The 26,091-nt window shown below is 47.6% G+C and overlaps 1 protein-coding gene across 1 annotated transcript; it reads left to right on the top strand.

The window, feature by feature from the left end:
• The first annotated feature begins 10,463 nt into the window (after positions 1 to 10,463).
• Positions 10,464 to 18,294, top strand: LOC124648208. Its single transcript, XM_047188005.1, has 11 exons — positions 10,464 to 10,571; positions 12,017 to 12,224; positions 13,151 to 13,194; positions 13,746 to 13,851; positions 13,943 to 14,057; positions 14,706 to 15,247; positions 15,487 to 15,757; positions 15,837 to 16,110; positions 16,415 to 16,579; positions 17,300 to 17,788; positions 17,893 to 18,294. The coding sequence occupies exons 1-11, from the start codon at positions 10,464 to 10,466 to the stop codon at positions 18,142 to 18,144; spliced, it is 2,574 nt and encodes an 857-aa protein (XP_047043961.1). The 3' UTR covers positions 18,145 to 18,294.
• The last annotated feature ends 7,797 nt before the right edge of the window (positions 18,295 to 26,091 follow it).

Genomic DNA, 26,091 nt, shown 5'->3' with positions numbered 1-26,091 from the left:
CAGCGATATCAGGAGATATCGTTTTAACTACACCGAATATCTTGAGGATACTCGGTTGTCTAACACTCCCCGCAGTCGCAGCGGGAGACCGACGGACGTTGAGACTGGACCGAAAATCCGGAAACAATGGCGAGGCCAATCCCTTGGTGAAGATATCAGCAAACTGGCGCGACGAAGGCACGTGCAGGACACGGACTTGACCAAGTGCCACTCGATCACGAACAAAATGAAGGTCGATCTCGATGTGCTTGGTGCGCTGATGCTGAACCGGGTTTGTAGACATGTAGACGGCGCTAACATTGTCACAAAACACGATGGTTGCCCGAGGGAGAGGTCGATGAAGCTCCTCCAAGAGTTGTCGGAGCCACGTAGATTCGGCGACGGCGTTGGCGACGGCGCGGTACTCGGCTTCAGCGCTGGAACGAGACACCGTGTGTTGGCGTTTTGAGGACCAAGACACAAGGTTGTCGCCGAGGAAAACGCAGTAGCCGGAGGTGGAGCGACGAGTGTCGGGACAGCCTGCCCAATCTGCGTCCGTGTAGGTGATCAAGGAGTCCGCGGCGGATGGTAGGAGCTGAAGACCGTGGCCGAGGGTTCCTTTGACGTAGCGAAGCACACGTTTGATCAACGCAAGATGTTGGTCTCGCGGATCATGCATGTGGAGGCAGATTTGCTGAACGGCGTAGGCGATGTCCGGACGCGTGAAGGTCAGGTACTGCAGGGCCCCGGCGAGGCTGCGGTACTCCGTGGGATCCGCCACTGGAGAACCAGCGCTGGTGGCGAGCTTGGGCGCGGTGTCGATGGGGGTCGATGAAGACGTGCAAGCCGTCATGCCAGCACGGTCCAAAATCTCGGTGGCGTATTTCTGCTGGGAGAGGAACATCCCAACAGATGTGCGGGTGACAGCGATGCCGAGGAAGTAGTGGAGATCCCCCATGTCGGTCATGGCAAACTCAGAGTTGAGAGCCGCGATGACACGATCGAGTAGTGCTGTCGAGGAAGCTGTCAAGATGATGTCGTCGACGTACAAAAGCAGGTAGGCCGTGCCGAGCGTGCTGTGGAGCACGAAGAGGGACGTGTCGCTCCTGGAACATGTGAAGCCGACCGTGGCGACAAAAGTGGCGAACCGCTGGTACCACGCGCGAGGTGCTTGCTTCAGGCCGTAGAGAGAACGGTTGAGGCGACAAACATGATCCGGGCGAGTGGAGTCGACGAAACCCGTGGGTTGACGACAGTAGACGACCTCGGACAGGGTGCCGTGGAGGAACGCGTTCTTGACGTCGAGTTGACGGATCTTCCAGTTGTGCGAGAGCGCGATGGAGAGGATGACACGAATCGTGGCCGGTTTGACAACCGGACTGAACGTCTCGTCGAAGTCGATGCCAGGTGCCTGAGAGAAGCCGCGGAGCACCCAGCGCGCTTTGTAGCGCTCAAGAGACCCATCGGGGTTGAGCTTGTGGCGGAAGATCCACTTGCCGGTGACGATGTTGGCCTTGTGAGGGGGACGCACAAGATCCCATGTGTTATTAGACACGAGGGCAGCGTACTCGGCCTTCATTGCGTCGAGCCAGTTGGGATCCTTCAGAGCCATCCGAACCGATGTAGGGATCGGCGAGGTGATGCCGGACGCCGCGACGTGGAGGTTCAGGCGCTCGGGAGGACCAATGGTCGTGCCAGCGCGACGGCGAGTCACCATATGGTGAGGAGGTGCAGGCGCAGCTGGGGACGACGGACGGGGAGGCGATGGCGTCGCCGAGCCGGGCGGTGAAGACGCGGGCGATGTCGAGGAGGAGCTCGCGGCAGAGCCCGGGGCAGGCGTCGTTGCCCTGGTTGGAGAAGGGGACGATGCAGCACTCGGGGCAGGCGTGGCGACAGGGGAGGCTGTCGCCGGAGGAGATCGTCCCGGGGCAGTGCGTGGGGCAGTGCTCGGGGCAGATCGCTCGACAGGGCGACGAGGCACATGTGCGGCAGGTAGCGGGCAGGCTGGTGCCACGGCTGCGCCGTCGTCCTGAGATCCAGTCGAGGATGTTTCCTGGAGAAAATCATAAGAGTGCGTAGTGTTCGTTTTGGCGAACGGAAAATTAGTCTCATCAAAAACAACATGCCGAGAGATGATAATTCGACGTGTCGCAATGTCCATGCAGCGGTAACCTTTGTGATTAGAGGGGTAACCGAGAAAGATGCATGGAGTGGAGCGGGGAGACAGTTTATGTTTCATGCTAGAAGCGATATTGGGGTAACAGAGACACCCAAATACGCGGAGGTGAGAGTATGATGGGGAGGTGGAATAGAGGGCGGTGAAGGGACAGGAGGCGGTCGTGGCGGTCGTAGGTAGTCTGTTGAGAAGGTATGTGGCGGCGTGTATAGACTCAGCCCAGAATTTTGGCGGCATGGAGGCTTGAAATAAGAGTGTGCGGGCGATGTCGTTAACTGTCCGAATTACACGCTCAGCCTTGCCGTTTTGCTGGGAAGTATAGGGACACGAGAAGCGTACATGAATACCGTGAGTGGATGCAAAGTCATGGAGGGAGCGATTGTCAAACTCCTTGCCATTGTCACACTGAATTTGTTGGAGCGGTAGTGCAAACTGTGTGTGAACAAGTGCGCGGAACGAAGAAAGAATGCCATAAACTTCAGATTTGCGTCTAAGAGGAAAAGTCCATAAATAATGAGAAAAATCATCAAGTATGACTAAAAAATATTTATAACCCGACATGCTTTCAACCGGAGAAGTCCAGAGATCACAATGCACAAGTTCAAACGGACGCAAAGTACGAGTAGACGAATCTGAAAAAGGAAGACGAACGTGTCGACCAAGTTGACACGCATGACAAAGACTAGACCCTTTTATTTTATTGCATGGGAGCGATGATGATGACGCGAGGCGGCGAAGAGCACCGTGTCCAGGATGCCCGAGGCGGCGATGCCACAGGTCAGGGGCGCCGGCGGTGGAGGTGGTCAAGGCATGGAGGGCGACACCGAGTGGGAGAGTAGGGGTAGAGGTCACCCGTACTGTTACACCGAAGGATCACGGCCTTGGTATGAAGGTCCTTCACAGAGAAACCAAAAGGGTCAAATTCAACGGAGCAACAATTGTCACAGGTGAATTTTCTAACAGAAATTAGATTCTTAATGATGCGAGGAGTGACAAGAACATGTTGTAAATGCAGCGGGCGATTAGGAAAAAAAGAGGGGAGAGAGGCGGAGCCCGAAGCAGTGACGGGGAGAGAAGATCCATCACCGACAACAACATTAGAGAAAGGAGTGTGTGAGGAGAGGGAGTTAAGGATACCCGCATCCGAGGACATGTGTGCGGAGGCGCCCGTGTCCATGTGCCACTCCGTCGGTGGCTGCAGGGTCATCGTGTTGAGCTGGTTGATGAGGGCGGCGGTGTCCCATGACGGGGTGGCATGGGGTGCTGTCGGGGCCGGCGCATACTGGTAGACAGGGGCGGGCGCGCCATAGTAGTGCAGCTGCTGCTGGTGGTAGGGCAGCTGAGACTGCGGTGTTGCCATGAAGCCGTGGGCGACGGGGCGCGGTGGAGGAGCGCCAGGGCGGGGGCCGAGGATGCCGGCGTTGCTGCCCATGGGGTACATGTAGATGGCCCCCGTCCATGGATTGTACGGGGTGGGGCAGGGTGGTGCAGTGCCGTACCCACCACCGCCATACCCACCGGGCCCCTTCTTCTTCTTCCCCTTGTTCTTGCCGGTGTTGTAGGGTGCCGGAGCACCGTAGCCGCCAGCTGGAGGGGCGCCAAAGCCTGGTGGTGGAGGGCGTGGAGGTGCAGGGCCAGGTGCAGCACCACCGCCCGTGTTGCTGTAGAGGGCGGCGGCGTTCGACGGTCCAGCGCGGCCGCCATGATGAGGCTTCAGCTCCTGGAGAAGAAGCATGTTCCGGAGCTGGAGGAAGGACGGGAAGGGCGTGAGGAGGGGGACGAGGGCAGCCACGTTGTCGTAGGCCTCGTCAAGGCCCTTGAGGACGTTCCAGACGAGGGCGTCGTCGGTGACCGGGGCGCCGACATCCGCCAGCGCGTCGGCGACGGCTTTTTGCTCGAGGCAGTAGGCCGTGATGGACTTACCCTCCTACTCCAGGTTGCGGAACTTCTGCCCGAGGTAGCCGGCGCGGGCCTGCTGGTTGTCGCGGAAGAGGGCCTCGATGCGCGTCCAGACAGAGTAGGCCGACGTGGTCGCTGTCATGACCATGTTGAGGATGTCCGGGGCGATGGAGCCATAGAGCCAGTGCAGGACGGTGGAGTCGAGGCGGAGCCACTCTTCATCGGCCGGAGCGACGGCCGTGGTGAGGTGGTCGGCGAGGGCGTAGGTGTGGACGGCGATGTCGACCATGTTGCGCCACTTGGAGTAGTTGGACGCCTTCAGGTCGAGGGTGATGGGGATGAGCGCCTTGACGCTCTGGATGGCGGTGGCTTGCGCCCAGAGGGCGGTGTTGCCGTCGGCCATGGCCGCGCCGGGAGAGGTGGAGCGGCGAGAGACCCGGGGGCGACGGCGGTACGTGATGAGTTTGGCTGCGGAAATTTGTCTGGCTGATACCATGTAGAAAGAAAGAGTTGGGTGAATTAGGCCACGCTTGGACCTTTGCCTCGTATATCATATAAATAGGTGATTACAAGGTAATGAACCCATATACAATCTTCACCATAATGGTCCAATCTCCTATACATAGCAGGGCACCAGATATGGTTTGATTGCAGCGATATCAGGAGATATCGTTTTAACTACACCGAATATCTTGAGGATACTCGGTTGTCTAACAGGGACGACGGATAAGGAATCCAGCGCGGCTAGTATTCAATGCCCGTGCGACATTAGCTGATCACCATGTGACGATATCATAGTGCAAGGAAAACAACATCTGCATCAGGTACCAGCCAAGTAACAATCACGGCTAGAAAAACAAAGAGTTAGTATTCATGTGCGAATCTCGTTTGGTATTCAGCATATCATATGTACCATTTTGCCTTCATCATCACTTTTGTGTTCCGAGTCTATGATCCGACAGAAAAATCATGAAGTACATGAAAGCTCATTCTAAAATATATATACATTTTTATCTGAAATCCATAAGCTTGGGTTGAAACTGACAAAATAGATCATTCAACTATTTTTTCAGCTGGCTGGATCAGGACCATATGTCGCCATGGGCACCTGCACGCACCTCATCATGAGAAAGAGATTGAGAGAGAAGGGAGGGGAATTGGAGCAGCCGAGCGGCCTCATCTCGCCGTGGGTCTCACCAGTCAGCATTCGTGGATGTGCTCCCTTCCGCGGACGAAGAGGCGGGAGGAGTCCCGTGGTGACCTCTGCTGCCAAGCGAATTCCTAGCAAACCTCTGTCAAGTAGGACCGCGCATTGGAGCCAGATTAAACTATGCTTTGCGGAAATTCATAACCACTGAATCATCTAGTCTAAACGGATTTGGGTGAGTTCATCCTGGATACCTAATATAGAAGTGTTCTCAGGTATAGTGAGGACATAATCTACCTGGAGGGATAAATTGAGCTAGGGAATCTCTCTGTTGAAAGAAGAATAGAACATCAATGAGGTGAGCCCGAACCTTGCGACTTCGACAAAAAATTCGCAGTTTGTCTTCTGTTGTCCAGACTCCAGAGCACACAGCAGGACACACGTCCACATCAGTTGAGCGAAAGAGCTGAAGCCTAAGCTGCAAAATATAAAAAATGCATGGATGAGTAATGACTCTGTTGTTCAAATAATAGAGGGTTGTGTTTTTCAAATAAAAGAGTTTCCGATTTCTGGACGGTAGTATCGTAGTATAACTGAAACAAATCTCTTGTGTCTAAGCTTCCGGCAATTTCACTGAGCATCTTCATCCAGGCAGCAAATATGCAGTGTTGATCTATCTCCAAAGCCCGCATCTTCAGGAGAGGGGAAAATTAAATCAACCAGATGATCCAAAAAATTATCAACATGAATCAAATGGTTGAGGATGTCTTACCTGCAACCGTCTCGGCAATCTCCGCGGGTTTGTCTTCTACGGATAGGTCCAGCACTGGGAAGGAGGGGGAACGGGTGGGGAACTGGGGATCGAGCAGCACTACTTCGCCGGGTGGAAGGGAAGGATGGAAGATAAAGCATGGAGGTGCGCCGACGACGCAGATCATCTAGAGCTCGAACTCGTCAATGGTGAACTGCTCCTGCAGCGGTTGAAGGCACGACGCGAGGACCTTAGACGGCGGCAGACACCTCAGAGGGCTTCTATGTATTCCCGTGGTGAATACATACCTTCAGTCAATCAACGCCTCCCTCACCCATGGTCGGCTTGATTTGGGCGAAGACAACACCCGACCGTCACCATAGACGAAGGCGAGCTCTACCCCGGTCGGGGCCAAATTTCTTGGCCTACAGCTCCACTCCGGCCGGCGGTCGATTCCATGGTCTACTGCCCGCCATGGGCGACGTCGAGCTTGTATTCAGCCGTATCCACCACCTACCTTCCGCCACAGAACAGGGGAAGCTTGGCTTTGTCCATATCCACCGCATCCTGCCTGCCATGGACGATGCAGGGAGGAGGGAGCAAAGGCGGCGGGTAGAGAGAGGAGGCGAGGAGAACGGAGGAGTGTTCCGTTTTCTCTCCACGCAATCAGGATCGTGTGTGCGTAGTGGGATGGAGGTTGTTCCTCGGCAGGCTTTTACCGGGTTTATTTTAGCGTGGCGCGGTTTGGAGGGACCGATTTTTTTTCGTGCGGGTGGGTAGAGGACGTACCATGGGACACCACCTCTAGCCATTTAATATAGTAGAGATGATCACTACATAAGACAAATATTTGTGTCAAGCAACTTTGCACAAAGAAACCCACAAGAAGTAAAACTACAAGTTCACCCTTGGAGAAACCTGTGCCTCGCCGAAACATCGTCCATCTTCCTCCACTGCCACTATGGTAGCACCGAAAAAAGAGTCGAATAACCACCACACCTAGATCTGGGAGAGCACCATCGCATTCAAAGATGCTTTTTGAGCTGATGAACTGGGCTATCGCAAGCGATGAACCCGAGACTTTGTGGCACGTCAGCCGGGGATCTAACCCGTGGTCACCAAATCCCAACGACATCATCTTCACTTGACATAGTCGATGAAGAGAAACGCCGCCGCATGCCGTCATCCACGTGCACAAGTACAAGACACCACACACAATTGAAAGTATCGAACACCGATCACCGACAATAAATCTCACCAGATCCGGAGACCAGCGAGACGACCAGGCCATCTGCCCCCTGACGCCACCGGTTGGAGCGACGTCGAGATGGAGGAAGAGCAGAGGCAAATTATTTCGACGCGGCGCAGTCTCCTCCATAGAAGCAACGCCTAAAGAAAACACTAGGCAACCCGGGCTAGAGGCTGGAGCAGTCACTCCGGGGTCCCCACCCCCTCCCGTCGCCGGAGCGGCCGACGGAGGAGGCAGGGATCGGCGACTTGGCCGGACGGGAGCAGATGTGCGCCGCCGCTTTTCCCTGGAGCGGTTCTTTTTACTGAAGGACGACCCAACGCGAGGCTAACCCGCCGGTTTTTTCAGGCCCGCTTTGGTACGGAGGAAATTAGCAATCGAGTTTCATGGGACGGTCCTATTCGACGCTTCACGCCTCGCGTGTCGGGCGGCTAATCCCGATTCACCGCTCTTTTTTTTTAGAGTTATTCATCGCTTATTTGCGCGCGATAACATGCATCGTTCCGGAGCGAAACATTTTGGGCTGCGGCCCACTACTGTACAGTTTTTTTTTCAGTTTTGAGAATATTCTACTACCTCTCTCCATCTTTTGATGTCAAAAGTTCATCCGAATTTAAATGTATCTAGACAATTTTTTGTGCATAGATACATCTAAATTTAGACGAACCATCAGACATCTATTAATGGATGGAGGGAGTGGATGGTTCTAATCCGCTTAATCATGGTTTTGTCTATTCGGTTTTTCATCCCTTTTTTTGAAAAGTTCATTAAAAAATGTTTTAACCTAAAAGTGTGTTCAAATTTAAAATTGTTCATATTTAATTCTTTTTCGAATTCAAAATTTGTTAGGATTTGGATTTTTTCAAATTTGCTCATAATCAAATTTTGGTCAAAATCAATTTTTGCTATGGTTTAAAACTTGCTCAAAGTCAAATTTTGCTCAAATTCAAATTTTGTTCAGACTCAAAATTTTGTATAATTTAAATTTGCTCAAAATCTAATTTTTCTCAAAATCAAAATTTTGTTAAAATTCAAATTTGTTCAAAATGTATTTTTTGTTCAGATTCAGAAAAAAATGGTTGCAAATAGTGGTCCATATGGTTCGAATTTGGGTCTCGGACGTAGTTGACCTGAGTTGCAACCCCGGTAAGCTAGAGCTCGGATGTTATAAAAACTGAAAAATATGGTAGTACTTCTTTTTTAGCGAGCGAACAAATGGGTCGGTCCACCTGGGATCGCCTTCAGGCGATGCGTCATTGCTTTTAGTTCCTTTTAAATTAGGAAATTGGACTCTTCATATATTTTCTTGATGTGTGATTAGTTTCTCGATTGTTGACTTCTATGATATTTAGTTCCTTTTCTGTTATCTCAACAAAGTACATGAGTGGTTTTATCTTCAGTGTTGTAAGCTAGCTTTGCAGTGTAGAAGACGTGGAAGTGAGATCAAAACTAATTGATATCAAAACTCTGTTTGGCTTTTTGGAGCCACGGGGCTTTTATCTTTATTTCTAATTGTTACCTAATGATCCTCAATTTGATCCCATTGTTGCACCCTATTTGCATGGACAACAGGGACATGATCCATTACTTTCAGGTTTTTTCTATTTGGCAAGTTACCTTTCCTTCTTTCTATGCATTCTCATCGCCATGGAGTATTACTACAAGATGTGTTGCTGATAGTGGTGGTTTTGGGGTTCAAGCTTGGCTTTCATTTATTATAAATAACATTTTATCATGTACTCAATGACAGTTAAAATTGTAGGATGTCATAGAAATTTTAGAGACATTTGTTGTTTTCCATGCTGATAAATTTAAATCGTAAACCATGTCCTTATACATAAGGATATATAGGTGGAGATCTAGAAAAGTCTAATTAAAATGACCGTCTAAAAATCATTTTGTCATCTTTTGTAGATACCATTGTAGAGAGTAGAATAGTGTATGAGACCAGAAGCATAAATTTGCTCCATATTAACTTGATCTTCAGTACATTATTATCCTATTTAGGCTCCTGAAACTTTTCATTTTCATATAGTCATCGTTGTTGCTATTTGGCATAAAACTGATATTTGTATCAAAAGATTTGCCTCGGTCCTTTAATCTTGGTACTGAATCGACTCATATGTTTACATACACCGTTTAGTCAAAATAGTTATCTTTTCTACACGTATACATGACTAGAGTGCATTTTACTTTATGATCACTATATACAAATTGACTGGTCATTGTTTCGGTGGATTAGGGAAATTTTTGCTGTGAGCATGACTAGATTGGGGAGTAAACATAAATCAACGACCTAATAATATTTACCAGGTGCAATGTATTGGATATTTTCTTTAAGAAGGCATACACAAAGGAATTTGTGAAAGTCAGCAAGTTGTATCAGTATTAGACGGCCCAGTTCCTCCCCCTTTATGTGTTGTATCAGTATTAGACGGCCCAGTTCCTCTCCCTTTATGTAACAGTGCCTTATAGTGAAATTTTCTATGATAACAAGGCACACCTAGCCTGCATCTTACCGGCCATACATGCCTTACATTGATAAAATGGGAAAACATGCTTTTCTACTACTGCAACAACACTTTCTGCCTTTTTATCTATTTTTCGATTATCCAGATCTCTAAACTGTGGTTGTTTGTTGATTTTTTGCTGTGAACATGACATAGATATCAGGTTGTCGGTCTGCTCCCGCTGCCTAGCCCAGCAGGCTCTCAATTCCCTCTCAGTTACAAAACGGCATGTAAATCACGGGATAAACATTTCCCCACAAGTGTATTTGACCCATGAAGTGTGTAACCAGATCTGAGCAATATTAGTACAACTAGCTTATTTCTTCTACTGCTTGCACAACAACCAATCATCCACCATATGGCGCGACGTGCCGCCGCACCGATCATTGCTAGTAACTATCTATTCATCAAAGAACTTCCTGTCATTTAGTAGTCATGTGAGTACAAGAGCATGTGGCACCAAACAATGCTCACCATGTGTCCCTCGGCTTACTCTACTATCGTCTATAGTGGCCCACCGTCTTCTTCTAAGCGTTGAGCTGCCACATCTCCCAAAAGTGGTTGACCTTCTCCTATCTGTTCTTCTAGCCACCATGTTCACCACCAAAAGAGTGACGATCTGCTAGGGGCCTAGGGTCCTCAGCCATAGTGGCCACCAACGAAAGTGAGGAGGGAGGCCAAGGGTTCGAGGAAACAACAGTTTCATTCCAACGGCCATATGAAGAGGCGTGATGCCCTCAGGATAGTGATGTATGGAGAGGGAGCTCATGCTGGAGGATGAGCTTGGGCTGGATGCGAACGTTCAATGGGAGGAGGAACTCGGGGTGGAGGACGAGCTTGATGCCCAGGAGGTCTTGGAGGTAGAGCTTGACTAGGGCTAGAGGAGGCCGTGGCTCAACTCATGAAGAGGTCATCCGATAGGTCGAAGATGGGTCCCGGAAGATGGCTGCGGGTAGCGACGGTGGCAGAGGACGAAATGGAAAGGGCAATAACGACACATCGTTGGCTACATTTTTTTTTCTTTTCTATTTTCCATGCGAACATCCAACTGGTACCTCTCACTTTGCGGTGGCAAGGGTGTGATATTTTCTAACTTGGCCTATCAATGTAGGGTATCAGCAATTTCAATTTAATAATAAAGGAGAGAGAAGACCATTTCACGAGAAATGAACAAATGTTGATTTTTTTTAGATGAAATGCTCGAGAGGAGGTTATCTATTTCCAACCCAGTTATTTTCTAAAAAATATGAAATGCTTGAAAAACCTGATGAGACTCTTCTAAAATTTCATCAAGTGAACACTTGATGATACTGATAATTTCGTTTCCTTAATATTTATGAATTATTAATTACATCAACTCCGTTCCCCAACTCACTACCTCAGCTCCAAAGCTTTAGGCTTATTATATATCATTTGAAAAGTCGAACCAAATAAAGTTTGACCAAACTTTTAGAAAAGTTATCAACGAATATTATATTTTGTAGATACCATATGAACATTATCTATCTATAATGGTATTGACTTTGTATTTTACATGTTAATGAATTTTAGTAATTTTTTTTGGTTAAACTTGATGTAGTATGTTTTTTTGAAAATAATATAAGTCTTAAACTTTGAAATTGAGGTAGTACTACCGTTCCTCGCTGGTTGGGGTCGTATTTAATGAAATCTTGCACGCAGTGTTTTACATACACTTTATTAATGTATCTCGTCCAAAACACATGTTATTAATAATACTGTTTAATTTAGCTAGACTAGGTAGATGTGTGTATGAATACAAACAAATAAACAAACAAACAAACATAAAAGAGTTAGAATCTATACCGAAACAGGATCCAAACTTGGAGAGAAAGGCAAAGCAATACACCGGCACAGCCACGCTATCGACGGCGTGGATTTCACGAGTTGTGCGCGCACACGAGCAACAGTAATTCCCGTACAAACTCTTGTATGTACAAAACAGAAGGTGAATTTGGCAAGAAGAAGTTCTCAGCCCACCTGTCAGGCAGGGACAGGGAGGAGAGTCCGGACTCGGGGCGTTTGAAACCCTACTCTACTCCTGTCCGGCACAGACACGAACCAGCAGAGTTTTTCTTTCTTTCCAACCCGGAAGAAGATTATTGTTCGTTGGTAAAATAAATACCCGAGCTCCCCCGCCGCACAGGGCAGCTTCCTCCTTGGTTTCCTTGGTGCGTGCGTGCGGCGATACGCGGCGGCGGCGGAGACTCGAGGGTTTTGCTGCTCTCCACACACGCGGCGGCGGCGGCAGTCGGATCCGGAGGCGCCATGAGAGGCGGGGGCGGAGGCCGAGGCGGTCGGCGGCGGCGGCGGGACGCCGCCGCAGCAGCAGCCCCGCGCGGCGGGGGAGGGGGCGGAGATCCCGCCGGCCTCGAGGAAGCTGGTGCAGGGCCTCAAGGGGATCCTCGCCGACCGCACCGAGGCCGAGATCTACGCCACGCTACTCGACTGCGCCATGGACCCAGACGTCGCCGTCGAGCGACTCATCTCGCAAGGTACTCTTCCTCCACCGCCGCCTTCTCCGCCCCTCCCGCCCGACCTCCCCTGCCTGGAATCCGAGCGTCTCTTGCGCTGCGCCGCCGCGCGGCGCCTCGTCAGCAGCGCTAGGGTTTGCCTCCCGGCGCCGATTTGGTCTCGTTTTCTGAAAGCTGTAAACTTTTTTTTTTGAGGGGAAAAGCTGTAAACTTGGCTGTGCTGTTAGTTTGATTCAGTGGGAATTCATAGTGTTGACCGAAGCTGAGGCCCTAGATGGTGCTGCCTCGTGATGTAAGCAGGTTCATCAATTTAGTTTGACCTCTGCCATCGTGCGTGCGTCCCTCTTTTAGCCTCATACTTGTATGTTGCAGAAATAGGATACTACTAGTTGCTCTTCACATTAACTATCATCTCCCACGCTTGACTTGAGTGGCTTCTACTCAGGTGGATAATTAGTATATAGATGCATTCATTACAGGTGGATAATTTTTTGCGTTCACAAGAGTGGCAGTTATATTTGTGTGTTTGAAACTAGCAGCATATTAATTAAGTAGTAGAGCTTCCACCTTGCATGCAAGTGTAAATAATACTACTACTACTGTGCAACCCTTTGCTTAGAGATTAATTTTGCATTTATTACATTACGAGTCTGATTAATCTCGCAAGAGTACCTCATGTTCACAGAGTGGCAGTTATATCAGTAGTGTTTGAAATCCATACATGGCTGACCAAGTAGTAGTAATAATTGCTTTTTTCTTCTGGAAGATACTATAGTATGTTACTTGCTAGTTACTACACATGTTGAGTGTCTTGGATCTCAATGGTCTTTCTTTGCAGCAAGAGCAGATGGAAGATTGTATTATGCTCATGCACTTTCTAATGTTTACCTACAAGCAGTTATCTGTATGCTGGCAAGTTATCTAACTCTCTTATTATGTTTGTTCAGATCCTTTCCTTGAGGTGAGGAGAAAGCGCAATAACAAAAAGGAGGTTAGTACATGAACCATGAATTTCCTATGCTGTTTTATGGGTGTTTATTATTGTTTGGTCTTATTCCTCGTTCTTGCTGTATTGATTGGGAATTTAGATCTTTATGGCCACTGATTAGACTAAGGGAGTATTGATTGGCGAATGTGGGCTGATTTGCCTGCTACCTGAGATATCAATGGTCTTTAGATTTGTTGTGGGATCATTTGATTGCACTGCATTTGCTTTAATTTGTCTCCATGTTAGGACGTTGGAGTGGTCAGAGTACTTCGGATAGCAAAGTTAGTTAGGAACACACCATAACTACCTCAATCCATTGTCGAACTCCTCTTTTACTGCTACAAAACTCAGTAATTTGTATCCAGGCCACGCCTATGCAGCATGGTCCTATAAAAAACCATATCTCCAACAAACCCTACATATCCTCTGCCCTCAGCTTCAAAGGAAAAAAAACCCTTCTTGGGGTTATTCTTCAATACAATTTTGGTATTTCTGTTGTTTAAGTTGATCCACGCCACTTGATTGTTCTTCTGATAAACTCTTACCACCTGTAGGTAAAACCTTCTCAGGAAACAAGGCCTCGCCCATTTTATAAATCTGCATACCGAGGACCTAAGGCTGGTTCTGATCGAAGTGGGCGTTTTTACTCTGTTTCAGGAGGTAATTTGCTAAATTCTGTAGTGCTATACGATAAAGATTTTTTTTGTGAAGTCTGACTCATTAAAACTTGTATCGACTTGACAACTATCAGCAGACTCTACTGCTAGTGCTAAAGGTCCTATCAAGAAAGAAACTGTTCCGCCAAACACGTCAACCGCTGATTCTGTCAAGGGGGGCAATTCTGTGGAAACAATTTCGGCATCTGGGTATGTAAATAGATCTTGAGTTCATGTTTTTGCACCTAATTTTGTTGCAATTCTTACAGTAGCTTTGTCTATTCTGTGCTGTAATTGTTGATTGTTTTATAGTATCTGATTCATTATTTCTTTGGCGAATCAAGTACAACCAAAAAACTCATGTTTTTGTCAGATGTAACTGTTAAGTACCGTTGGATGGGTTTTCCCTTTGTTAGATTTCCTCCTGTATGATGTTAGTATGAAGCATTAGTTTGGATAAATTATTTAGCTTTCAAAGGTAAAGAAGAGGTGTAGCCTACTCATGATGCCTTAATGATCTAATAATCTCTGTTGTAACACTTTGCTAGAAGGCTGATAGCAGAAAGAGAGAAGAAGAATATGAGTTAGGATTTCTGCAGACATATCATCACAGTTTTCCTGTCTTCTAGTTTTCCTTTTATCTCTGCATTGTGCATGTTTGATTCTCATCATCTATCTTTTCAGAAAATTTATTCATGTCTTTATCAGAACCATTAGAAACTGACTTTTTTTTTATGATGTATAGCTTCATTCTCTAGTTTATAAATTGCTATGTTTAATGGCTTGGTGGTAATTCAAGTACATAGACTTTGGACTTCCCTTCACAGGTTTTCTAACTTTTTGTGCTTCTGTTTCCAGAAATTTAGCTGATGCTAAGTCTACCAGTTTCCAGCCTCCACAAGTGCAGCATGGTTGGGGTGGGGTGCCAGGACGCCCTTCTTTGGCTGATATAGTGAAGAAGGGCATACCTCAAGCTAAATCTGGAGGCAGAACTGCTGCAAATAAGGCTGGCATGCCAGCTGTTGGTGGCTCAGTGGTTGCCAATGCATCAAATTCTAACACAGTTTTGCCATCACAAGGGGACAGTGTCAGAGCTGATAAATTACCAAATGGCACTATTCAGGTCCACCCTGTACATCCAGGACAGGGGTCAGATGTGCCAGAAGCTATTGCTGCTGCTTCCACAAATGTGATCACACCAAGATCATTTACTCCTGAGGTCAACGAAGATGTCACCGGCAATTTAGAGCAAACTAAGGAGATGAGTGCAAACAATACCGGTGGTCTAACATCTTCAGTACCGTTTTCTCTGTCTGATAAAGACTTATCCTTTAATAGTGACTTGATAGAGACAACAGATGGTTATCTGCCTGACAAACATTCATTTGAGCACAGCCAAAGTAAGTTATATAAAAGATGCTATTTACACCTCTTTTATCTTTTGCAAGTACATAGACTTAGGACTTCCCTTACCATTGTCTCCCTGGCTGTTAGAGCTTATGCATGTTTCTTTCATGTTTCATGTTTGCGTGCTCGCACCTTGTCTAGCTGACCAGAATTCCCTGTCTTCCTAGTCACTTCTCTTTTGTTCACTACTATGACTCTTTCTCAGTTCTTATTATGACTTGTACCCTTGTAGATGTAGATTCAAACGGTGACATGTCTACTACGGCGTATCAGTTGGAACACTTGACTATACATGAGGAAAGTAGACCAAAAGCATCTGAAGATAACCCAGCTGTAATAATCCCTGGTCACCTTCAGGTTTCCAATGCTGATTTTGCGCACTTGACATTTGGTAGTTTTGTGTCTGGGACGCTTGATGCATCATGCCCCATTATATCTGCCAGTAATGATATGGAGGTTACATCACCTTCTGATAGCCACTCAGGCGACCAGTCTGAAGTCAGGTATGCATTTATTCATCATACCCAGATATTCTTCATCCTCATTTTCATCATGTGCTGACATTCAGTCCTTCCTTTTCAGAATCCGTGAGTTCGAAAACAAGGAGACATCTACAGGCAACGAGTACATTGTTTCTGCACCAAACAGTAACACAGAGAATCCTAACATTACACCAGTACAACAACAGTCTGAAGTTGGAAGAGCTGATTTACTGGATGTTACAAACAACGCTGAATACAACTTATCCTCATCTGATTATGCCACATCAAATGCAGTGCAGCCAGATTCTAGCACGCAGACATATCTACAGGAAAATCGTCAGATGCAAAACATTTCTCCTCTCTCTAACTTCATGGTAGATGCTCATTCCCTATCTTGGTTTAGTTAAGAAATTATATTGATATGTTGCTAGTTTCCATAAATAGCTGTCTACATGAAAGTTGTGAGTTTGATTTCTGTTTTGGTATAGTATATGTACCACTATTTTGTGTTCACAAGTGCATAAATTCGAAATGAAACAAACAAACATGACCGTGGATAAAATGCTCCTGGTGCGAACTTGCTAACCAACGATCTTAAATGCCCCTGGTTTCTGTTTTTTGTTTTAAACCAATTCATTCCTCCTTTATTGACATACTTGCTTATTACTGTGTCTGCAGCATGGAAGTATGCCAAATGGCTTACTGCCACCAGCAATGCCACCTTTCCGTGAGTTAGATCCAGCATTCTCGATGCTGCTTACTAACCCTCCATTGGCTACGATGATTCATGGTGCAACACCATCGGCTGTGAGCAATTCAACTGTTTCTTCGCAGCCACAAGAGGTATGCCTTCACCGAATAACTAAACCAGACTGCTCTTGTGAGAGTAGCCATGTGTTATGAATTCATGTCTGTGTTAGGTTTTTATACGCTCTTTTAGTAGTATGTTAATATGCAATATAGAATAGAACTCGTGATTGTTAGCGTATCGTATTGAATGGCAAATTTATTGATATCTTGTTGCATGTTAGCAGATAAATTTTGTTCAGTTATACTGAACTGCATTCTAGCATAGCCCTTCTGGACAGACTCAGTAATTAGTACTATATACAATACCTATGTTTGCTCTGGTGAAAGAGTAAATTATTGTTTTCCTCAGGAACTTGGGATAGTTCTTCAATTTTACTTTGTACACTCTAAAACTAAAACTTGTTCCGAAGTTGTTGCACTCTGCAACTAGGATAACTCTTGCTTATTGCTTGGTGCAGTTATGTTTCATGCTAACTTTGCCCTGTGTGGTTAGGTCATGTTTGTCAAATCCTTGTGGAGTTACATCTGCCTTGTCCTTTAGTCCATATTGCTTTTCTAAATTGCTCATACCAATACTACCCAATCCATGTATCGAAATTCTGTCTGGCCGCATTACTCATTATAGGACCGTATGCTGTTAGTTGTTACTATAGTTGTGATCTACTCTCCTCTTGTAACGTTAGATAAGTAAACTGTTCATTCATTTTCTAAGTTATTCTTGTAGCTGTCTTCTGATATGGTTTGTTCTTGTAGAATGCTAATCCAGGTGGTTTATCCAACCCACAGTTGGCCCACTCTCAGGGAAGCACCAGCGTTGCTCCAGGCCCTCCTCTCCCTCACCATCTTCATCCTTACGCTCAAGGAGCTCTTCCTCTTGGATATGCAAGCATGTTTGGGTACCCATCTTTGCCACAAAGCTATGCATATCTCCCTCCAGCTGCCTTTCAGCAGCCATACATGAGCAATGGTCTATTCCACCAAGGAGCAGCTGCAGCTCCAAATTCTGGTATAAAATACTCTGTGCCACAGTACAAGACCAATGTTCCTCTTGCGAGTTTGCCACAGCCAGCCTCATTGCTCTCCAACTACATGGGAGGTTATGGAACCGCAAATGGCTTGCCAGGAAATTTCGCTCTGAACCAAAGCACTCCGTCAGCAACCACGTCTCTTGGGTTCGATGGATCAATGCCCTCCCAGTACAAAGAGGGCAACCACTACGTTTCTCTTCAGCAGCAGCAGCAGGTAAGAGAGATTCACAGAAGGGGGTGGGGGCGGGCGAAGCTAGATTAAGTAATAAACATGACGACAGGTTATATGATTTACTAACTCCTTGTTTGTTGCTACAGAGCGAGAACCCTGCAATGTGGATGCATGGAGCTGGTTCGCGAGGAATGCCACCTCTTGCTGCCAATACCATGTATGGCTATCAAGGGCAGCAGGGCCACCAGGGCAGCTTTCGGCAGGGTCAGCTGCCCTCACAGTATGGTGCAGCGCTTGGGCAGTCACAGCAAGGCTTGGGACCTGAACACCGAAATCCGAGCGATAGTAATTTGAGTGCTGCTGCTCAGGCTAATCAAATGTGGCCGAGTAACTATTGAGAATAGATAGAGTTAGCTACCGTGAAATTTTGAGAGGCCCGTGAGATGTGTTTGAGCATATGTTCAATTAGTAGTATATCTAGGGACCTCAACATCTGTAGCTCAACTTATTTATTTTCAGATAGAAAAGAACGGTTCATTCTCTGTTTATTCTTCTTTTTTGTCATTTGCATGTCATGTAACAATAAACCAAAAATCTCTAACAAGCAGTAGTAGTTTTGTGGAAGTATCCAAAGATCAGGCTGCTTCTTTTTTGCTTGGTTAATTACTTACTATCTTTTCAAAGTCGTTCCTGTGAACTCACTGCAAGAGATGTGTTTTAAGAACTCTAATAGGAATAAACTGGGTAATTTTGTTTCTGAAAAACACGTATTTTCAACACCAAATAGAATTGATCTCTTATATATGAACCTAGTGTTATTTTACAAGCTGAATCAAAATATAGTTGGAGAGAAAAGAGGAATATGCGTTGAATGAGAAATAAAGCATGCTTCACACAGATTGACCACATAGTTTTCTCCGGAGTAAAATACAAATCGTTGTCACAGTGCCCTGCCTCGCATAGCAAAAGTAAAAAAAGAAAAAAAGGAGCGTGGGTTCATCTTTGGTTCGGAAAGAGATGATAAAAATTGTAAACTTAATAGCAAAATAATCTACTTTTATTAAAATATTTATTAGATAATCGAAAACAGAGGATCTTGAGTACTATTAGAAATTCAGAAGAATTGCGTAGAGGGACCATTGAGAAACTCGTAAAAGCTTCGCAAGGCAAAGTTTTCAAATATCTTGGCCCAAGGTGAATTCTCATTGGCCCTAAATTTTCACGTAAAAACGTTAATGCAATTAGTTGGGAAATTAAAAAGAACTTTATTTTCTACTCTTCAATTCATTTTTACTCCCACATTAAATGCAAATGGTTTATGCAAAGTACTAATGAACATGCAAAACTGAAACCGTTTTACACATGGTGCATGCAAAGTACTAATGAGCCTCGATTTATACGGTGGGATACGAAAGGAGGAGTCTTTTGCATGCAATAATGAATCAGTTTTACTTCCACATTAAATGCAAATGTGCCTAGGAAGTGAGGCATTTTGGGACAATTATTTTTGGAACTTTGCCTTGCGAACCGGGACGAAGGGAGTACTACATCTGTCCATAAATAGATACCAAAAGTTTGTCTAAATTTAAATGTATCTAACCACAATTTAGTGTATAGATATATTCGAATTTAGACAAATCTTTGGCATCTATTTATGGATGGGCGGAGTAGAAGATTAACACTTCATTCCTGGGTGATGATTAGAACACACGATCTGGAGGAAGGCCCTCGCGGGCGAGCCACTACATTAAGACGTGATATTTGACATGTGCCGGGTGCATCTGTACATGGCTTTATATAGGTTGTTATTGTGCCGCAGTATCTTGACTTCCAAAAGAGATGTGCTTAAGGAACTCTAGGAATAAAATAATTTATTTTAAGAGTATCTAAAACACCGTCGCCCATTAGAGCACATAGTCGTCTGTTCCGTCCTCCTAGACCGTAGGAGCATCGCCGCCAGGCAGCCCATCACCGTCACCCGCCGCTATCGTCTTCCTCGCCTTCGATGTGGAGCGTCCCGTGTGCCATTGATCCTCCTCTGCTCTATCCCGGTCCTTGCCGCCTGATTCTGGGACATGCCCTGCTCGCTCTCATGCTGCATAAGCATTTCACTATGAGTCGTGGGTCCCTGAACCACGTCCCCGCATTCCTGTGGTTCGGACGGTTTCATCGTCGATTATGTCAGTCACCACCGGGGTCCTTCTCTCGAAAACAACAAAATAGAGTTGAATCGACCAAGGGCGTAGGGGCATTATGCAAAATTTTGAGGACGCTCATTAATAGACGAGATGTGGGAGGGGCAACTTGCAAATTCCAGCACAACTGCCCTCATGTGTGTGGGCCAGGCCCATGTCCACGTGTCATCCTCATCCCCACAATTTCAAAAGCTGAGCTAAATTCAGGCCAAATCGAGTCAAATCAACAAGTTTAAGGCAGCGATTCTGCGATTCGAATGTACGAGGACTAAACCAAATCAAATAATGTTGGACTACAAGTAGTACCTATGAAATATTCCTTCATATAAACTCAATGAAAACATTAGTCCATAGGGATTGTCATTAATTACCAAAACCACACATAGGGGCAATGTACCCTTACAATAGATGATGCCTATTATGTTGTCAAAGCATGCTAGCTTAATTTTCTATCTAATTAATTATTTTGACTAATTAGTTCTTTTTTTTGTATGTTATATGCTATAGGCATTTGCGGTGGCTTTTTGATAAATGGTTCTAGTATAGCTATTGTCAGTATTAATGAAACATGATACTTTCAGATTACTCAATTAGTTAAGAATTGTTTGTAGGCCAGGTTATCATTTCTGTTGTATATTTACATCTTGGATAGTCATTTTATTTCCTGAGATTGATGGTACAATGTGTTTGGCAAAGAAGAAATCACCATTTAATAGGAAGTAGGACTCAAACGTAAAACCTTGATACGCTTAGAGCATCTCCACTGGTAGCTCCCAAATAGGCGCCAGAAGGGGCGCCGACACCTCCGTTTGGGAGGCGCCAGCACAACATCCTCTAATTGGGAATGCTGCTCCCACACCGGCGTCCCTAAAACGGCGGTCCCGATAGATTTTGAAATTTAAAATGATATTTAAAAACTGAAGTTCATAGGAAATTCATACGAAGTTCATACAAAGGTAGCTCGAATTTAAACATAAACTAAAACTTAATCCTATCTACTGGCCGTCGGTTCGGCCGCTCGACGGCCCTGCCTCGTCGCCGTTCTTCGCCATTCGCGCCTGCGATCGTGCCCGCTTCTCCTCCCTTGCTTTGCGCATCTGGCGCTGCAGCATGGCGGTCGGCGTCGCAGGGGCTTGACGGCGGAGCTGTCCCCGCGCTTCCAGCCTTTCCCGAGAAGCGGCGATCTCGGCGCGCCTCGCCACCTGGCGGGCGAAGGCCTCGTAGTGCCGATGGGCGTTGAGTTCTGCGAGCCTCTGTCGTTCCGCCTCCATGAGGCGGCGTCCCGCCTCCTCCGTGGCCGCTCGCTGGCGCGAGATCTCGAGGCCGTGCTGGAGGTTCGCGTTGTTGATGAACTTGTCCCTCTCCTCCTTCAACCGCTGGTATCGTTCTGCCTTCAGCGACGCGAGGATCGCCGCCTGCTCCGGGTGGGCGGGGGCCTGCGACGGCTCCCCCGACTGCGCTGCCTCCTCCGCCGCCTCTTCTTCCACGGCTGCAACGTGGACCTCGTCCCACGCCGCGAACCGTGGGTCTATGTCCTCGTCGGTGCTGTAGTCGGCGTCGGCCTGCGGCTCCGGCTACAGCTGCGGTGGTGGCGGAGGCAGCGCGCGGCCGTTGATGCCAAGCATGGAGTACGTGGTCTTCAGACGGCGAGGCATTTTGATGTGGAGAGGAGATAATGGAGCGGTGGTGGTGGAGAGGAGAGAATGGAGCGGCGGCGGTGGACGGCGTACGAACTATATAGCGGTGGCAACTACCCACATTTACGCCGACTGGACGCCGCGTGGCCAGTCGCTGCTCTCGTGGCCGCCTCGGTTTCCGCGCGGGAGGTCATTAAACGTCGACGACCAACCTTCCCGCGTCGCGGCCGATGCGAACCGTCGCGTCCTCTCGCTGACAAGGCGCCCCCACCCGCGAAAACCATCGTTCCGCGAGGCGCCGACGCGCCCGAATTCGTGCCCTTGGCGAAGGGGCCGGCACGGGGGTGCCGGCTATTCTATTGGGCTCGAAAAATGGCCGGCGCCGTTTGGGGCGCGCCGGTGCGAGCCCAAAAACGACGCCGGCCCCCAAATCGCTATCGGGGTCCGCCGGTGGAGATGCTCTTATCTACTAACATGTGCCACTCACAACTACCAAACATGGTTATGCGTTGCAACGGAAAAAATGATTTGTAAAGACGCGAAAAGTAATTTCTCATAGGAAAGTCGTGCCGTGTTAGCCTCTTTAGCCAGACCACCTATACATTGTCGACATGCACCGCCATCACCACCTCACCTCACTCTGGGATGTTCTCCCTTGGGGTTCTCCTTCAAGACCGACGGTGCCTCCTTCACCAATGAATTAGCTACACAACTTCTTTCAAAGTAGAATGTGGACTTCCTAGACCACCATTGAGATCTTCCGGGTGCATGAGCTATGGGGCCAACGATATTGTGCATCTCATGGCTTCCAGATATATATACCAAAAGGAGGAGATATGCTTAAATTTAATCTTAGAAATTTGGGTAAGAAATTTCTTTTAGACCATTTGAGAATACTTTCTTTTAGACCATTTGAGAATATTTACTATGTGCCAAAGAGTAAAATATATACACGTACTCCCTCCATCCCAAAATATAAGGCACATATTTTTCTGCACGGTCTTTGATGTGCAACTTTAACCACTAATATATGCTCTAATAAAATATATGGATTGGAAATGTATAAATTGTATCGTTGCATTCATCTTGCAATTTTCTTACATTTCATACATATATTTATATGAATTTTGTGGTCATATATTATAAATACAACGAATTTTTATAGTCATCGAAATTTAAGGGCGGCTGATATTTTGGGACAAAGGAAGTATAATGATATCTTAGGTCTACAAAATGTAGAAAGGGAGCAACGTGTTTTTGAGTAGTTAATTAAGTCGGTGTTGAGCATTAGAGCATCTCCAGCAGGCGCGCTATAAGTTGGCGCGGTATACGACGCTGCGGCCGCGCTGTAAATCGTTGCCGCGCGCCGGAGCGATTTCTCCCCCGCCGGGTGCGCCATTTTGCAGCGCGCGTTGGCGCGGTAAAATAGCACCTCCGCCGGACGCGCCATTTTGCAGCGCGCGGGCGCGGCGCAAACAACAAACACACACAAGTATGCATCCAACAAGATCAAACAATATATAAAAATTCACAAATAAATTGTACCATCCAAATACAATACATTGTTCACAACAATACTTCACACCAAATACAACACATCCAACATACAACAATACAACATGGTTTTCAGACAATACAACACATAGTTTTCAAACAAATACAACAAATATACAACTATTGTTGTCCATTCCAATTCCACCATTCTTCCATGAGATCTTTTTGAAGCTCATCATGTGTGTCGTTGCACCGAATGGCATGGTATGAGGCAATGAATCGGGCAATCCTATGTGCGGACCTCCTCACTTGCACGGGAACCCCCATCAAGTCGTAGTGGGTATGATCCACATCTTTTCCGCGATCATCCTCTATAATCATGTTGTGCATGATTACACACGCGGTCATGATATACCAAAGGCAATCTTGGTCCCAAAATGTAGCCGGTCCTCTAACAATGGCAAATTGGGCTTGCAAAATCCCAAATGCTCTCTCTACATCTTTCCTAGCCGCCGCTTGTGCATTGTGGAATTGGGTTTGCTTCTTACCTCTTGGTTGAATAATTGGCTTCACAAATGTTTGCCACCTTGGATATATGCCGTCGGCGAGGAAGTATCCATAGTTGTACTTGTGGCCATTTGCTTCAAACTCCACCAATGGACCTTCCCGCATTGCAAGTCTTGTCATTAGTGGTGACCGTTGAAGAACATTGATGTCATTGCAAGATCCGGGCATTCCAAAGAAAGCATGCCATATCCAAGTCTCTTGGTCGGCCACCGCTTCAAGTACTATGGTGGAATCCTTCTTGTAGCCTTTGAATTGTCCATGCCATGCCGCTGGACAATTCTTCCAACTCCAATGCATACAATCAATGGAACCAAGCATACCGGGAACCCCGGTTGGCGTTGATCTCCAAAAGCCTTGCCGTGTCTTGAGCATTGGGGGCTCTCAAGTATGTGGAGCCAAAGACATTGACAATTGCAACGATAAAACGCTTCACACACAAGATAGAAGTGCTCTCTCCCATGGCCAAATGATCATCAATAAGATCCGCCGGTATACCATATGCCAACATACGCAAGGCGGCGGTCACCTTTTGATATGTGCTATGACCAAGTTCTCCGGCGGCATTCCTCCTTTGCTCAAAGAAGCGATCATATTTGGTGACATCCGTTGCAATGTGCTTGAACAAGTTGAGACTCATCCGGAAACGCCGCCGAAAATAGCTTTCGGGAAAATCGGATTCTCATTGAAATACGACCGCATCAACTTCTCATGCCCTTCAATCCTTTCTCTCCACAACTTCTGTCTACCGAACACCGATCCACCAAATTTTGGCCTCTTAACGGCGCGGTATGCTAATAGTATCGATATGTTCTCCTCTTCTTCTTGGTCGAACTCGTCATCCGATGAATCATATGATGAACTCTACAAACATATGCATGAAATTACTTCACTATGAACTATTGTAGCTAATTGGCGAGTAATAGAGGCCGGCCGGCGGAGGTTCATACCTTGCGAGCAAATGGGCGAACACCATGGGTGCGCCATGTTGCTAGCAAGCTCGAGGACGACAAGGACGACATGTCGACACCTGCGCGGAGGAGAACGCGACGGCGGCGCGAAGGGGGCCGCGGAGAAGGAGCGCCGTCGCTGGCGGCGACGCGAGCGACACAGTGCGGCGGAGCGTCCGCCGCTGCCAGGAGGAGGTGCGGGCGATGCGGATCTACGACGCGGCGGCGGCGGAGTGGACCGGCGGCGGCTGGATTTCGCGCCGGCGGTAGGTGGGGAAATGAGGGCGCGGGTGGGGGGAAATTTCCAGCCGTTGGCTTTTTCGCGCTCGGACGAGCGTTGCCGCGCGCTGTAGCCGACGCGCTAGATATGCCGCTCCGGTTTGTGCAAAACGCCGCGCGCCCTAAAATTTTTACAGCGCCGCGCCGTTTACCGCGCCTGCTGGAGCGCCTCATTCCCTCCCGCGCCCGCTATACCGGACGTTTTTATGCCGCGCGGCCTATATAGCGCGTCTGTTGGAGATGCTCTTATGAGTGAGATGATTTGCAGAAATTAGCATAGGTAATCCAAATATAGTAAATATTATTATTACTGTAGTTTTTTTGACGTGTTGTATTTTACTGTTTTCGTTCCCCTTCACATGTAATAAGTCGACGTGGAGGTCCAGCTCAGCATTTCTCAACAAATTCTCCAACGGCCGGCCAAAGTAACCGCCTCCCAGCCGGCCGGTCTGCTTCGCCGCCGCGCCGGGAGCTCATGCTTGAAGCCGTCGCCGGCGACTGCGACGTCATCGACATAAACCCCGCCGCTCCCGCCGTCGCCGAACCCGCCGCCGACCTCGCCGCACGGCAGCGCATGGACTGGAGAGCCTCAGCGAGGAGTATCATGCCCTCTCCCGTTCCCGGCGCCACCGCACTGGAGAGCGAGGAGCCCGAGCTTGCCGGCGAGGACCGACAAGTTCTTCTCAGCGTCGACTCCACCGGCCGCGATGTTGAACCATCCGGTTATGTCACGTTGTAATACCATTGTAGCCCAGAGCTAGTGCTCCTTGTAATCCAGATCTCTAGCACATCGTGCATCCTCTCTGTATCTCTCTATTTGTAACAGACTCCCAAGACAATGCAATTCAGTTGAGAATTACAATTCTGCTTGGTATCAGAGCACAGCGCTCGACCTCCCCATGGCCGGAACCCTACCTTCTTCCTCTTCAGCGGCCACCATGCCGGCCACCTCCTCTACCCACTCAACCACTATCAACCCCCTCGACTCCGATCCCCAAACCCCTCTCCAACACCGGCCAACCAACTCAACAATACCCCGAGCCCCTCCCACTCCCCAATTTGGCGACTCCCTAAACCTCGACGGCCTCGCCGAGCAACTGCCGGAGATCCCCCTCACCGGCGCATTCCCTCCCCTCCCCGTAGCCCACCCAGCCACCTCCTTCTCCCACCCCATCCTCAACGTCCACATCCAAGACTATATCAAATTTCAGGTCAACCCCGCCGGC

This window comes from Lolium rigidum, chromosome 4 (assembly GCF_022539505.1).
Source record: "Lolium rigidum isolate FL_2022 chromosome 4, APGP_CSIRO_Lrig_0.1, whole genome shotgun sequence".
Taxonomy (NCBI): Eukaryota; Viridiplantae; Streptophyta; class Magnoliopsida; order Poales; family Poaceae; genus Lolium; species Lolium rigidum.
This window is presented reverse-complemented; position numbering and strand designations above follow the sequence as displayed.